The 17378-nt window shown below is 37.5% G+C and overlaps 1 protein-coding gene across 3 annotated transcripts in view; it reads right to left on the minus strand.

Annotated features, from left to right (window-relative positions):
- Positions 1-966: 966 nt before the first annotated feature.
- Positions 967-17378, minus strand: part of IFNAR1 (interferon alpha and beta receptor subunit 1) — a 39855-nt gene continuing 23443 nt past the window's right edge. For all 3 annotated transcript variants that reach the window (XM_048867924.2, XM_048867916.2, XM_048867933.2), the window contains 7 exons: positions 15727-15874; positions 13359-13476; positions 12282-12481; positions 9041-9195; positions 7848-7995; positions 5748-5902; positions 967-2083 (listed from right to left, as the gene is read on the minus strand). In XM_048867924.2, coding sequence (XP_048723881.1) covers positions 1883-2083; positions 5748-5902; positions 7848-7995; positions 9041-9195; positions 12282-12481; positions 13359-13476; positions 15727-15874 — 1125 coding nt within the window. In that variant the 3' untranslated portion in view covers positions 967-1882. The remainder of the gene's footprint in view (positions 2084-5747; positions 5903-7847; positions 7996-9040; positions 9196-12281; positions 12482-13358; positions 13477-15726; positions 15875-17378) is intronic.

A 17378-nucleotide genomic window follows, 5' to 3' on the forward strand; every position in this document is an offset into this window, starting at 1 on the left:
AAACAACCCAACTGATTTCGGGTGGGGCGAGGTGTGCAAAGGGAAGGGAATGGTAGAGGAGAGGGAGACACAAGAAAAACATTTCTACTCTGCTCAAAGTGCCAAAAGGTAAAATAATGAACGTTCCCCAAATCTAGAAGTAGTTAGAGGAAAATTCATGTCATGTCCAAATGCTGTATTTTCCTTTCTAACTACAGGTTATTATCCTAAGCAATTCCAGCCTCACTGTCACAGGACTAAGCAGAACTATGCTGGGGAAAAAAAACTATCCTATAAAACATATTATCCTGTCCAATAAGTACTGAGGATTGAGCTGGGAACACTCACTTAGATCTTAGATATCAAAAATATTCAAATTTTGACAGAAACCAACAATCACCTATAGCAAGTTATAAATTTACATGCAAGCTGGAAGAACGTATCCTGGTTCTTACGCCAAGTCAACTTTCCCCATAAAACAGGAAACTATTTTTAAAATCCCATATGACAAGAATAAGAGTGGAAAAATTATCCACAAGACTGGAGTAAATTTTTTTCAGGTGTCAGTGCGGAATGTATCATGTTTTGTATAAACAAGAACTCACTGATAAAGTAAGATCTGAGCTGGAAAAATTTGTAAATGGTGAATATTTTTGCCATTCTGTCAGTCCAGAGGAATTATAGATAAAACTAGTAATTGCAGCGCAATCATAATGAGAAAACTAATTTACCCCAGCAACATACAAAAATCATTGCTTTAAATAATTCCTCTGTGTGTATGCTTCAAAGATGATTCAACCATACCAATATCTAGATATGTATTTGTGGCACCACAACATTAAAATCAGTTGGATTCAGGTTTATAAATTTTAGCAATCATTTGGCTCTATTGCGGGGGATTGAAAGGATCCAGTTTTCCAAAGCCATTTCCATTTGATGGTTGTGTGTTTGCCCTTCATTTATGATCAGTAGGAATTCAAGAACAAGTTGAAAATAAAATGTTTGTTATTTTCAAATGTAGGAAAGAATATCACATTTAAGTACATCTCAGTTGTGGGTAAGAATGTTACAGCTTATGGGCATCTGGTTACTAAACAGATACAAGTATAAGCTCCCTAACTTGCTTGGCATTAAAGTGCATAATAGAATTTGTTCTGTTCTTACAGGGCTGAGATTTTGCTTTTATGCACATCTAATCTGGAAGATCACTGCTTTATTCTGGATGTAGTGCTTGTTAGGCTAGAACGATCAAGAAAAAGTCGCCCAAAACTATTCTTACAACAAGCATCCACTATTTTCCTTTAACTTCTCCAGCTAATATTTAGCTGAGAAAAATCCCTTTTCTGTCTCTACCTCTGCACGTTAGCTAAGCTAGCTGAATTGTCTGGGAGGAGGCCATATTGATAGCAATAAGATTAAAGTTCACAGAATTGACACCAGCATGTACAATGGACCACTGGCACCAGGAGTTCCAAGAGCAGGCTTAAGGAAGCTTAGCAGAGTTCTCTTTTGAGATTGGTGTCTACATATGTTGGCATCTACTACCAGCAACATAGATGGGCGAAGATTGTCTTTTCTGTGGAGACATCACAGGACTTTTCCTGATATTATCAGGATCCACACGGTAAACAGAAAGACTAGTACGAAATACCAACCAAACTGGTATGCCAGAAGAATATCCTTTTTCTGGAAGAGCAGTAGTAATATTTGTTCCTCACATTTACATAATTTTGCACTACTGAAAAGCAAAACCGGAAACTTTGGGACCAACAGTCTGACATCAGCCTGCCTTTGTAAGGCAAAGACTCTTCCATATGTAATGAGAACAGCAAAATGCTAGTTAGGCTGCCAGTCTCAAGTCTGAGGTTATTTTTAGTTATGCTGTTTCCTGGTCTAGCATTTCTTATAACACTTTAGTTCCAGAAGTATCATCATCATTAGAATAATTTCCTGAATCTCGAGTGCTCTGTTTAGAGGGTTTGTAGTCTTTAAAATCAGTTTGATTTGTTTCCTCTATAACAATACTCTCAATTATACAACAATTTTCTGTTGGCTCCTCTGAAGTTGACAGATACGGACTGTTGAAAGGTTGTCCACCAAGGCACTGCAGATAGGGGAGAATGGAAGGAGAGAGGAAAAACAAAATGATTAGTTATAAGCTTAAATATGGCTTTGGTTAATGCAGCTCTTTGCAGTCTTGTTCCCATTATATTCTGTAGTACAATGATGTCTCTACTTATGGTATGGAACCTTTTTTTTTTTTAAGGCATTAATAACTTACCCATAAAGGTTGCTTTGGTATGTAAATACAGACAAGTATTACAAAATGTCTCTAGATATGTCCCTAAACTAGTATAAATGGTGGATTCTTGGTAACTTGAAGTCTTTAAATCATGATTTGAGAACTTCAGTAACTCAGCCAGAGGTTATGGGTCTATTAGAGGAGTGGGTGGGTGAGGTTCTGTGGCCTGCAAAGTGCAGGTCAGACTAGATGATCATGGTGGTTCCTTCTGGCCTTACAGTCTATATGGCCATAACTAATTTTTCTCATTTTTTTTTACTGTGCTAATAAGTATTAACCACTTACACAGTGTGCTCAGCAAAATATAAAAGACAAAAGATTATACAGACTCTAGCCTTTTGGAGCAGGGAGCTACTACATCAACACCACAAGTACACATTTTGAGACCCAGAGACAGAACTTAGCGGATTTGGGGACAGGGAAGTGGTGGTAATAGGTAGGTTCATTTTTTGTTTTAAACTGATGTGGATTAGCATTTGCATGCTTTGCAAGGGGAGAAAAGGTTCTGAGGAAAAATTTGAAATAGAGAGACAGTGGGTGCTGGGGCACTTAGATAAGGGAAGGAGTTCCATCTAGTCTTATGCCCCTCGGTACTTTACAAATAGTGAACAGTTAACTCAACCCTAGACTAAAATATTTAAAATCCCTTCCTATGAACGGGACACTTATAAATAAAGCATTACATGAACTGTGTTGCCAGCCTACAATTGATGCAAACAGCTGAAATTTTGCCTTACAATTCAATTTACAGATAATTTGATAGTAGATATATTGTTTAAGTTACAACTTGACTGATACTAATAATGTTTGTAAAGCACTATGTACTGAACATGCTAAGGGCTCCACTGAGGCAGAAGTGCGCTGGGAACAAGATACACTGTCCAAGTGACATGCCACCTTGTCAACGGTATAACGTTCTCAGAGGCAACTGGGAGAGTACTGTGAAAGCTGATTCTTGCTACACTTTAGTATTTGAATGCTGTGAGCCATAATGTGTGCATCTTGTGAAGGTGCATGTGGAGGAAAAGGGCACTCTCAAGCAAACCTAAGTTTTATGTGAACAACAATACAACTTTAAAAAGTATTTTTCCATACAAACACTACCTGAATATGTACAGACTGAAGAGAGTTTATAGGAACTACCCCATGACGGTGGGAACTATTTTGAGGTAAAAGCGGAGCTTATGATTTGGAAGGAAGAAAAAAAGGCTTCCTTTTGTTCCATGACTACTTGCATACAGTCCTCAACGTAGTTACCCCTGAGCCTCACCTACTCCTGGTTTCAGTCACTGCAGCTTAAATGACTACAGGGTTATGGTTTGGGTGGGAGAAAGTGCCAGTGGCATCCCTCCCTTACAAGATATTTGTGCTCCATCATTTCTGATGTTACTAGAAGACAGTAAGGGGATGTAACCACATTCCTTTCATCATACCGTTCCACAACTGGACGGATGGGTGAAGTCAAAGAACTTCATCTCATCAACCCTGAAGGGGAAAATGAAAATTACTTACTTGTAACTGGAGTTTGAGATGGATTCTGCATATTCACACTCGTGGGATGCACTGACTGGTGCAACTTGGACAGTGGACTTTCTTGTGGCAGTGCCAGAGTGCTTGTGTGCCCCTCCTAAGCCTGCCATCAGCATTTGAGCATGTTCTGAGAGCGAGGCTATAAAAAGGGACACAGTCCCTTTATGGGGCAAGGCATTAATTAGGACTCCACAGAAGGGGGAAGGTGGGCAGGGAGTGAGAATACACAGAATCCATATCAAAGAACTTTGGTTACAAGTAACCAACTTTTTTTGTTGTTGAGTTTCTGCTGAACATTCCCTCTCATGAGATTGTTAAATACTGCTTGCCAAATTAAGGATGGAGGCACATGGTGTCCTAATTACATACAGATTGAAACACTGCTCTGTCAAACTGAGCATCAGATCTAGATACCATATTTAAACTGAAATGTTTAATGAAAGTGAGACATGAACCCCAAATTGCAGCTTACATATTTCAAAAAGAGGAACATGCCTAACATGCCACACAGGTACCAACCACTCTAGTTGAGAGAGTTCTGAGACCAGCAGGAAGTGAGAGAGCAGAGATCTTAACTCTACTCTATATGCTCTCTAGCCCATCTAGACAAGGACTGTGCAGAAACAGCTCAGCCCCTAAAGTTTCCAGCACAGGAAATGAACCATTTGGGAAAGGCCTAAACTCCTTAGTTCTAGCCAGATAACAATAAAACTATGTCTGAACACTAATCTACACTCACCTTTATGAGCATGAGATCCAGGAAAGACAACCAGTATACTGATTACCATGAAAATCTGAAATTACTTTGGGATAAACTTGGGGTGAGGTCTACGTATAACCTTGTCCTTATGAAAAAACAGTAGAAAGAGGATCTACCATCAAAACATGTAGTTCCATAATTCTTCTAGATAGACTAACTCCTATTATAAAGTTGTTTTTATGGAGAGAGAGGTTTGAAGGGTGCAGATAATTGTGTTAATACCAAGTTTAGATCCCATGGAGGAACTGGATTTCCTACTGGTAGATACTAGTTCAATAAACCCTGCAAAACCTTTTAACAGTTATATGAAAAAAAATAGTTATCATTAATAGGTAAATGAAAAATTGCTACTGCTCCCAAGTGGACTAAGTGAGGAAACAGACAGACCCATAGATTTTAAGTGTAGTAAAGATTCTAAAATATATTGAATAAGAATGGATACAGGATCAATATCCTAGTCAGTCAGCCATAAAACAAATTTTTCCATTTAAAATCGTAACATTTCTCTGGTCTACTTTTCTAGAATTGATTAAAACATGTTGCACACCTACAGAACAAGCTACAAAAATTAAGCTCCTCATTGATCAACCACAGTGCAGTTAGGAGTGTTGGGTGGCAGAGGAGAAAAGAATAGGAGTTGGAGACTCAGAGGAACTCATGTGAAAGGAGCACTCCCCACGAACTTTCTTCATTCTCATCTACTCCACTTATTCTTTATGCATCAGCTACTAGAGGATGTAATGTCCCATAAAAAGTAGGTTTTTTTTAAAGCAAAACCTGAAGCTTGGAAGAAAAACATTTGCACAAAGGCATTCCTTTATTTAAAAATAAAATTTGATACGGGCTTTTCCCTTCTTTGGGTCAGCTTGACAAGGCAGAAATCCTAAAACATTATTTTGTAATGGCTTTCAATATGTTTTCCCCTTTTTTCCATACAAATTGAAATATCTGTTTATTACTGATTTCTCTAAATCTGTGATAATCACAAGAGATCAGACTAATTCACATACTTTATCATTAAACTCTTGGTATCTAATCCTGGCAAGTCTCCCTGACACTATGAAATACAGAGACACTATTCTTTAAAACAATGAATCAGATATATTATGTGATGACATTCTACTGTTCTTTGATCCTTGAATAGTTACATTCTTGGAAAGATAGTCAAAATCTTACCTCTATGTTTGAAGGAGGTTTGCATGATGGAAAGAACGCATATCTGATCCGTCTAGATATATAATATATACCAAAAATTAAAAATGATGCAAAACAGAAGAAGCCAATCATGGCTATTACAAAGGTTTTCAAAATAGTCCAAGGTGAAGTTTTATCTAAAAAATAAAGGAATAATCATTAATCTATCTAGGTATTCATGAAGTGTCCTATCACCAAGATCTCTGTATTTAAAGATTATATACAATGTAAAGACTACACCATAAAACTTTATATTTACAGTGTTTTACTTCTTGAAAGCATTACATGAATATGAATAAATCCTCACACCATCCCAATAGCTTAGAGCATTCTACTGAAACAAAGCAAAAAGGTTTTAGGCACCATATTTAGGTACATAGAAACTGCCATTTTGGATCAAAAATGAAGGTCCATCTAGTTCAGGTCCCTGTCTGACAGTGGCCAGTACAGATGCTCCAGAGTAAAATGTAAGAACCACACAGTAGGCAGATGTGGGACAATCTGCCCCTCACATAGGTGTCTTCCTGATTACTAGTTGAGATTGCCCTAAACTTTGAAGCATGAAGTTTAATATCTCTTCCAAAATTTATCATTAACAACTCTGGATATTCTTGACATCCAATCCCTTTTGGAAATTTGTTAAATTCCTGGCTTCAGTGACTTCCTGTGGCAACAAACTCCACAATAATTTGGTTTAAGCATTAATGGGACAAACATATTTTAAGAAATTCACCTACTGAAGAATACGAACACTTTAAAAAATTAAGTTTAGGCTCAGATGCAAAGGGGTAGTAGCAGTGTCTCGCAGATCTAGGTATTCCCAGCAGCTTGTCACAAGACCATATTCTGCTGCCTTTAATCAGGATATTGTGTTCTCTATTTAAGGCTTCATCTTGTCATGTACCTCAATCAGCAAAGCACTGCAGTGTGTGCTTAACTTTAAGCAGGTATGTAGACCATTGAAATAATCAGGGCCAGAATTCTCAGCACCAGGCAGGATCAAGTGGATTTTCCACTGGCATCAGGTAGATTTGTGGAATAAGATACTAAGTGCTTTAACATGAGTAAGGCTGGCAGAATCCAGCTCTTAATTCCAAAGAATTGTAAGCAACAGAGAATAATCTCTTTTGAGGAACCTGGAATTTACTACAAGTGTTTCACCCATTCTACTCTGGAATATGATCATTTTCTTCCATCATCTTTTCTCCCTTTCATTAGCTGTCTGCATTCTGAATATACTTTCAAAAGCTACAGGCAATGCAGCCAGTACTTTCCACTTCCAGATAAGTGATGTAAAAACAAAATCCTACAGTCTGATGTATGGGGCATTATATGCAAGACCAATGAAACAATTTCTCTTTATTGAGAGTGTCGGTAAGGCATGCTTGGATCCTGACTACAGATGTAGGCTCCTTACTGTGGAGAAAAAAAAAATCCAAAGAATAGTAAAATGGATAAGAATAAAAGGAATTAAATAGATTGCTTATAGAGAAAAAAAGGCCACATTTGGGGATTATAAGTGCCAGTATGTAATAGGCAATGTTCATATGGGTGATAGTTACTCTTAGACAATTTTAATATTTGAAAACATTTCTAGCCATAAGGTCAGTTAGAAATTCTACAATCATCATCCCTTTATGTTCACATAGGACAAAAATAATCCCCTATGCTGGCCATCTGTACATGGATGGGATTTCACTCAGTGATGAACTATACACTTTGCTCCCTTCTTACCATACAGGATCTTTTAAACTCTCCAGGAATAGGTTGGATTAAGACACAATACAATAAACTTGAAAGTATCACCTACAGTATAATTAATACTTTTCTAACTTAATTTTGATTTGCATTTACTTTTATTTTCATGGAACATCCCAAGTAACTAGTGTAAGTTAAATCATGCTGATTTTTGATGTCACAATTCACAATAGTTACACTTCACATTTTACAGTATATGAAGAAATGTGTCTTTCCAGGGGTAATTGCATATTTTAGCTTAAGTCATTTTATTGTAGCCTAAATTATAAAAATTTCTGAACTGAGTTTCAATATATCCCAAACATATATTTAAACTTTTCATACCATCAAGCGTTTTAATACATGCCACATCACTAAAATGACCATCTTTTTTATATGCTGGTGAAAATGCTTGCACTTTCAAACAGTACAAAACCAAAGGTGTCAAGTCAGAGATTGTGAATAATAACCGTTCTTCTTCTTTGATTTTCTCCTGAAAGAAAAATAAGAAATGCAAGTTAAAAAAACAGTGCAAGACTGATTCAATTATTAAAATTGTAGGCAATGCAATACTGAAAATATATTTTTTGTATAATTTTAATTATACTTTACTCTTTCAAATAAAAAAGTTTCAATTTCAAAACTACATTTAGAAAGTAACTAACCAACCATTTTCACTATTTTGAAAAGGTGTTTGCAATAGTACACTTCAAAGTTTGTGCTGTACATACAGGAAACTTTCTGGTATGTTTAAGTGTTCTGATATCTTTTCATGTGTGCATTCTTATTGTAGTCTTGTAAAACAAAGTTAAAGAGTTTATTACACAAGTTTAAAAATGGAAAATCACATCAAAATGTCAACTAAAAATATGCAAATTCATAAATGCAGAGAAATTCAGCCTAATCTCAGCTCTGAATTAACTAGAAATGCCATACAAACTTCAGTGCTGAGAATTTAAAAAGAGAATATTTTTAGATCAACAGGAAAACAACTGAACTAGTGTTATGCCAGCTTTTTTGTCCCTTCTTGGAGTAACTGATATAAGAATTACTGTTTTTTGAACTGAGTGGCCATAAAACTGCCAATACAGAACTTCAGAAAGAAGTTACTTACTGAAGTAATTTTTTTCCCTAAAAGCCTGATACTGCACCAGTGAAGTCAACGGGAGCTTTATCAATGACTTCAATGTGCACAGGGTCAGGTCCTAAATAAACTGCTTCCAGAGAGCCATGCAGTCAACTTCTCAAAAATGATCCATCAGCAGCCATTCATGCAAGATTCCTAAAATGACTGTACAGAGGCAATATCATGAAGGATAGCTGCCATCAACAAGCCAATATTACCATCTCTTTGCCTACTTTATGATGTAAAATCTTGCTGGGATGTATACATTTTATGTGAGCTCTGCAACAAGAAAATAAGATACAAGGCTCTTTGTGAAATTAAACTTTTTAAGGGGGAAGGTCTTAGTGTAACATTAAAAACATGTTACTTATTATACCTTTTTAATTAAAGAAGTTTGAAAAAGTTTTTCTACCTCAGTATCCGAAGAATTTTTCCAGTACAGAACGCGGTAAGATAAGTCATAAAATCCACTCATGGACTTATTTTCAGACTCTCCTGGAGGAGTGAGCTGGATACGAAGCGAATCCTCACTAGAGCTTACTGTTATGCCTGGAGGGCCAATTTCATCTTAAAACAATTTCACACACACAAAAAAGTTAAAAATCTGTTAGCTAAAACATGTAAATAAAAAATGTTACGGCTGTGATTAAACCCGTAACAGCAAAGGTTTTCAGATTTATGGCTAGATATCTGGCTTTTACTAGTACATTTACAAAAACAAACAGGGGGAGATGGGAAAGCAGGCACAATGATGTAAACGTTTAACCCTAATGTTTCAGCATTAATATTGTATTTGTTGTTTTTGAACTTTCAGTCACACTGTGAATGATATTTGAAGTGTGATATATATCAGTCAAAGTACAGCTATTGAAATTTTAAAACATGCATTGCAATATCTACTTGATAGTTTAATTTAAGAGGGAGAGCTAATGAAAACATGAAAATATTTTTATTTATACTAGCAGGATAAAAACATGTAAGAGTCACCAGATGGCACTGTTAGTCTTAGTTATTTTTTCCTTAGTGTGCAAACACTATCCATTCTTTGAAGGACTGCTGTATTATTGTTAATTTTTGAGAAAAAGTATGTAGGCTGTTGGGGGATCTGTTGCAAACAGCAGGGGAGTTTGCACTGTCTTATTTCCTCTGTCTGAAGTCAATTCTTGGGGCAGAGCTTCTTCCTGAGAACCAGACACTAATCTATAGACTGCGATTTCTGAAAAGGGACTACATGCATGCTATTTGTGATCACCTGTGTTCAAAGATTGGTGTGTATAGCATAAAAACAAACAAGTTGAACTAATATACCCAGACTCCATACCACCACCAATTTCTTCTCCAATGGAAAGCCCAAATGCAAGGCCCTCACATCTACACCCAGCAACAATTACAAGAACTATGACAGTCTTTGTGCTTCTTAAACTGATCAACTGGATCAGGAAGCAGTTCCTCTTTTACGCCCAGAGGTATAAGCCAGGTGAGAAGCATTATTGATTTTCAGCCTTCAGTAAAAGGATAAGAAAAGCAGTGGTCTCCAACGTTTTTATGCCCAAAATCACTTTTTGAATTTAAGGGCAACCTAGGATCTAGCCCGCCCCTTCCCCAAGGCCCCGCCCTATCCCCAAAGCCCTCCCCACTCCCCCCTCCATTGCTCCCTCTCCCCCACGCTCGCTTTCACTGGGCTGGGGCAAGGGGTTGGGGTGCAAGAGGGGGTTTGGGGTGCTGGCTGTGGGAGGGGGCTCAGAGTGGGGCTTGGGGTGTAGGAAGGGACTCGGGGTTCAGGCTCTGGGAGGGGGTTTGGCGTGCGGCCTCCCACCGGGCAGCACTTACCTCTGGCAACTCCCGGTTGGTGGAGGCTGCCTATCCTGGTCGCACACCGCTCCCAGAAGGGGCCAACGCTCCCCTGCGGCCACTGGGGGGAGGGCACGTGGCTCTGTATGCTGCCACTCTCTGAAAGCATCGCCCCGCACAGCTCTCCCAGCCAATGGGAGTGGCAGGGGTGGTGCCTGCAGGCAGGAGCAGCATGCAGAAGTAGACCTCTGCTCCCCGCCCCTAGGGCTGCAGGTCTGCGCTGGCCGCTTCCAGGAGCGGCTTGGGGCAGGAGTAGGCAAGGAGTCTGCCTTAGTGGCAACCACATTGCACTGCTGGAGATAGCAATCAACCAGTTGGTGACCACTGTTATAAGGTAATGTTTTCTCAGCCTTTCAGGTTGAAACTCCTTAACTCGAAGTAAAAAACACTTACTTTTATAGTAAATGTAAAGGTGTTGAAAAAAATTAATGATAAAGCTGATAAGCCTATATTATTTGTTTGTGCATTGAAAGGCTGACAAAATAGAGGACACTGAAAAGTAAGGTGTACAAGGAGTGCCAGAGCAAGATTTTCTTTTTTTTAGATCAGCAGTTTTCAAACTGTGGGTTGGGACCGCAAAGTGGGTCATGACCCCATTTTAATGGGGTCACCAAAGCCTGAGACCAACCACCTAGGGCTGAAGCCCTGGGACTTTGGCCCCGCACACCCAGGGCAGTGGAGCTTGGACTTTAGCCCCACTGCCTGAGGCAGTGGGGCATAGGCAGGCTCAGGCTTCAGTCCCACCTCCTGGGGTCATGTAGTAATTTTTGTTGTCAGAAGAGGGTCGCGGTGCAATGAAGTTTGAGAACCCCTGTTTTACATTGTAGTAAAGTTTCAGTGCCTTGCAACCCTCTCCCCAGTTGTCTTTCATAACTTTCCTGGGAGTTGCAAACCACTAGTTAGAAATAAAATTTTTATTAAAGCTAATGTTAAAAAAATTATATAATACACAGGTTGAGAACAGAGAGTGTCTGTACATGTGGGTAGTGTACTCAGATTATCCACAAATACAAAGTTGGTTTTTAAAGTAATAAGACACATATAGTGCATAACCAACAATAACCCAAATTTAAGTGAATGAATTTAAGAATACAGTTTAGATATTTAGCATCCATGCATTCGGGTACATTACTCATGAAAAACGTTATACAGAGAGTTGGTGGTAGAAAGCAAAATATATCAATGAGTGAAGACTGTCCCTCAGTAATTGACAATTTAGGATAGGTTGTCCATTTAGAAAAATACCCAGTCCACCAGGAAAGTATTTGAGTTACTTTCCCGACTGCAGCTACTTTAGAGCATAAACTAGCATACAAATGAGGACCAGATCTGTAAGGAATCCCTTCTCCACATTTACAGCAGTCCACAATTGACTGGTTTTCTAGTTTCCCCCTTCTCTGACACATCAGGAACTGGCCCTGCGTTCAAGGCAAGTGCTGGATTAGGGGGACTCCTGCTATGATCCGGTATGCTAAGATTTACCTAAGAAAATGATTAATGTAATATAGTTAATGAATGAGGAAAGTTAAAGTATGCAAAAAGTGCACAAGATGCTGTGCATCTCAATTTTAGTAAGTAATTTGCTATTTTCAAGCCAGGAGTGAAATCCTGGCTCCACTGAAATCAATGGAAAAAACTCCCACTGGCTTCAGTGGTGCCAGTATTTCACCCCCAGTGCTTCTACAGGGGAACTATAAAAATGAGAAAGATTAAAAATGAAAATGAATACACTGAATGCAGATACTAACAGTGTATAAACCAACTGAGAAATGAAGAATGGTGAAGAAAATATATCCACTTACTTACTACACAAGGATCCACTTTTATTTCATTAGACCAACGTGATTTATTATATCCATTCATAGCCTGTACACGGAGAAAGTAAATTCCACTAGCTTCTATGTCAGATGAGAAGTCACACTGTGTAGTAGTGATGTTTTCGCATCCAGAAATAGTGCTCCATTTATCTGAATAGTCTTCAGGAAGACTCTTTAAATATCCACTAGAAAAAAATGACATTTTGTGGTCAATATGGACTCCCTACTCTAATCAAACTAACAATATTTTTCATTTAAATTAACAATTGAATGAATATGTCCATTTCTGTTCACTGTTTCTAAGCAAACATATGTAATGAATGTGTAAATTTATGTCAAAGACTTCTTCAAAGTCCAAAGCTATATCATGCAGTTCTGTGTCAACTACTTTGCTGACATGCTCAAAGAATTCCATCAGAACTCCATCTTTTTTATTGAATGTTCATTCTTAATTATAATGAAGAGTGGGGAAAATATATTAAATGCAACTTTTTCAATGAAAATCTGAACAGACCAGGACATTTAAATTTAGATGAGGACAGCAACATTTGTGCATTCACTGCACATACACCACATATACTAAGTTACACATTTGCAGACTAACCATTAATAGTGTTTGAAAATACCAGAGTATGCGTAATGTTAAAATTTCTCTGAGGACTTTAATATTTGCATTTTCTGACTTTAACGTGTTTAAGTTCTCAACTTCAACTCACCAATTTCCTTGGTGTTAAGACAGATTAGGAAATGTGAGTGTTCATCTTATAGAAATAGTATCTGGTACACATTTAGAAGCCTAGCCTAGAGGTGTTCAAAACTTCGGAGAGAAACTGAGTGCTGTGAACTTCTATGATCAAACTTTGGTATTATTCTTGTAAGCACACCACATGGGTGACTGGATGAAGTACCCAGTACTTCAATGAGTACATCAAGATACTTTTCTGAATATCATACTTGAGTTTCTAGGAATATTTAGCTTCAGAGGCCTAATTGAGGGCAATTTAGAACCGTCAAGTTTAAAGTCTACTTAAGCAGCAAAGCTTTAAAAACTATTTAAATTACCTGAGATATTGTACTGTAAAGCTCACATTTTGATCATATTGATTATCCCAGGATAGAAGAAACTTCATGTTCAAAGCATGAACTTCCACATTCACTGGATAAGGTAGCACATTCCATGCTAAAATGCAAAGAAAACAAAAAACTCACCATCATTGTCATCAAGAAGTCCTAAGTCATGTATACTTATTTTTCCCCACAGTAAGAAAATCTGTACAGTATATTTTAAATAACTGTTTGAATAGAACTTTAAAATATTCTTTGATTTGCCATCATAGCACACAGCTGATTAAGTCATAGGGGTATGTAGCTCTCAGAGGGTTCTGTAGAAAAGCATCAGTTTTTAGATCAGAGAATATTAGGCAGCCCAAAAATGTTAGCATAGGGATATATGCTGAGAAGTCAGTATCAGTGAGAATCTGGCTGGAATAATGTACATTAATACAAATTTACAAATTATATATTCTGGAAGATCTGCAAATAAAGAACGCTATGATGCAACTGATGATGTTCTCGTCACAGCATTATCTCAAATCTTGGGTATTTTACACAGTGCAAAACTTAGCTACACGAAAGTAAAGAATCTGGAACAATAGACTATTCATTTTAAGCAAAACATAAATTGAAACTGAGGTTAGCAATAAATATAGTCTATATTACCATATAAGTAGTTTTGGATTCCAATTCCTTGGTTGTCTTCTGTGACAACCCAAAGTAATATCATACTTTGAACATAAAATCATGAATTCCATTTTCAATTATTGGAACAGAGTAAGAAATCCCATACCAACCCAATAATAAAAGACAGCATAGTTAGTGGACTTTTTCTAAAGATGTCACAAATTAAGCAGGATAGAACTTGGTCTGTACCTGGATGGGATACCAGCAAGGAAAATCTTGGTGCTACATGGAACTTTGTTGGTGATGGATTTTTTTTTTTTTGAGGGACAGTTTTGAACCAATATTCAAACAGTGATATGAGGAGGCAGGGCACTCTGGTGGAGGTACATAAAATCAAGTCCTGACCCTTGTGGTCATTAAAGGTCCCATGGCACTTTTTTGAATGATGCTATTTATTGGTTTTGAAGAAGTCTACTATATGTACAACACAGTAATGCTGATAATTTAACCAAAGTTTACAAGCTAAAAAACATAAGCCATATACAGTTGAACATTACCATGGCACTTTCTGCAAGAAGAGGGACGTTAACCCTATTCAAATTCCAAATTAGATAACTGCTTTAGAAATTCTTCTCGTGAAGACATCTCACTAAATAAATATTATTTCCTGGTCTCTTCTCTCTTACCAGAAAGAAAGCAGCATTTATCAATATAGGTTACTTTTATTTGTTCAGTAAGCCCTAACTCAGATCTACCACATTTCCTGCAAGTTCCACTAAACTAGGGCATTGGCACTAAGAGGATAATTATTTTTTTAAACTCATACTTGTTTCTGCTTTGAGATAGCAGATTTAGTTACTGTTCTACTCCTGCTTTAACTGTTTATTTTTGTAATGCAATGAAAAAAAAATTTATTTGGGTTTCATCAACTACTTGAAACTTTTAAAATAAGTGTTTCAGGGATAAACCAGCTCCAGCTACTGGAAAAAAGGAGGAAACCTTCCCTGGGGAAAGTTATCCCATAACTGTCTCCAAAAGGATTTCTTCTATCTCTCTTGAATCATCTGGGACCAACCACTCTCTGACTGGATTCTGGACCAGGTGGGCCACTTGTGTAAATTAGTACTGAAATTCCTATGTTCCTACATATACAACATGAAGAGTGCAAAATCCTTCCAATGTCTATTTTAAAAAAATAAGTCACTTGGACAGAGGATAAATGCACTTTGCAAGACAACTCATGAGCTGCAAGCAAATGCCCCCAAAAGTGATTGAGAGTGTTTCAGAACAAAAAAAGTCAGGGTTTGCACAAAAATGGCATGTTAACTTGGCAAAATCATTCATTTCAACTAAACGGATTCAGTTTTTCCACGTATGCACAACAATATCTTACAGGAATTGAACTAAGTTTTATCCTAAACCAAACTCACAAATACAGGAATATTTGTTTTTGCATCTAGGACCACAACAGAATCACGATAATCTAAATGTAATGGTGAACACTGAATATGTTCGGGTAACTGAAAATTCCTTTCACTATCAAAAACCTGAGTAGATACTGGAAGACATTAAGCTGTCCATAAAGGGTCTTTGGATAACTGATGTTCAGATTATCAAAGTTACATGGAAATCAGTTGAAATGTTGGTAATTTTGCACAGTTCTACTACTTTGGAGCAAAGGATTTTGAAACCTGTCAAGCTAGTTGTAGGATTTGATTACTAGAGAGTTTAAAGGATTTTTATTCATTACCTTGATCTGTAGTTTTAATGCAGTACACTGGACTGAAGGAACCTACTTTTCTTTCAGAAGTTATGCGTGCTTGAACCTTCAGACAGTAAGTAGTCTCTGGTTTTAGATCATAAATTGTTTCTCTGCGATTAATAGTTTTGCTTTTTGGCTGCAATACATAAACAGTTATAAACATATTAAGGAAATTGTTCTTTCCCAAACAGCCTCAACTTGTGACAAAAAGCGTTACTGTCCTGAAGAATCACTGGACATCACCAGCACATATGACATTTGGATACATTCAGACATTAGGGATAAGGTAGTATTTCATTTATACTATATTACTGGCATGCCAATGTGATTTTGCACATTTAATTTGTGGGAATTAATTGTGAACCATCTTAAGCCACAGTATTCTCAAAACTCACCTGAAACTTACAAGGAGTACAGAATGGAAAGAAAAAAGTTTTAAATGTCTGAACAAAATAAACTGACTCCATGTTTTTGTAATGCTTTCTGAAATTTTGAAGTGAATTTAAATAGTTCCCCTATTTGATAATAGTTTGCTATAGAAAGTAACCCCAGCAATAGATTTTTTTTCTTATGCTGTAGTATTTGTTGTATGTCAAATGATACCTTTCAGAACATTAAGAGTAGAGAGAAATTATAATGTAATTTCTTTTCTGATCATTTAGATTTTCCCAACTTTCCTACACCAGTCAGACAAATGTATAAATCCTTTCCCTGCCACAAAACAGAAGATAGAAGACAGAAAAAAAAAAAAAAAAAAAGAGGAAAAGGTCAGCCTGTACTGTTCAGCAAAATAATGGTAACAAATGACCTTTAAAGGAGAGGTATGTGAATCGGGTATATGGAAGGTCTATACATTTTAAGATAAGAAATGGAATTTTCCTTTCAGAAGTGGTAAGATCTTGCGTCCTTTCACCCAGAGTTTTATGGCATGCTAGCTATAGAGGATCTGTGCTCCCGTTTTCCAGTGTGTAAAATGAGGATAATGATACTTATTTTCCTTTGCAAAGTCTTTTGAGCTGTACTGACGAAGGCTTTGTCTACACTGGAACCTGAACGACAAAACTTTTGTCGTTTATGAGTGTGGAACCCCACATCCAACAACACAAGTTTTGCCAACAAAAAACACCAGAGAGCTCTCCTGCCGACAAAGCTACTGCCACTTGTTGGGGGTAGAAGCTGTTTTGTTGGCAGGAGAGCTTTCTCCTTCCGACAGACAGCAGCTACACTGTGCGCCTTTTAGCGGCATGGCTGTAGTGGCACAGCTGTGTCGCTAAAAGGTGCGTAGTGTAGACACAGCTGGAGAGTAGTGTTGTTGTAGCCATGTCGGTCCCAAGAGAGACAAGGTGGGTGAAGTATTCTCTTTTATTGAACCAACTTCTGTTGGTGAGAGACACAAGCTTTCAAGCTTACACAGAGCTCTTCGGGTCTGAGAAACGTACTCAAGTGTCACAGCTAAATACAAGATGGAACAGATTGTTCGGTATAAGCCGTTAACATATTTCAAGGGACCATTCAAGGTGAAGTTGACCGTTAACACCACTCCAATCATATGGTGGGGGAGGGGAAGGCGGCTGAGGGGTGTTACTGAATTAAAGATTTTTGTAATAAGTCATAAAGTCTCTATTCAGTCCTTGATTTTT

This window comes from Caretta caretta, chromosome 1 (assembly GCF_965140235.1).
Source record: "Caretta caretta isolate rCarCar2 chromosome 1, rCarCar1.hap1, whole genome shotgun sequence".
Classification (NCBI taxonomy): domain Eukaryota; kingdom Metazoa; phylum Chordata; order Testudines; family Cheloniidae; genus Caretta; species Caretta caretta.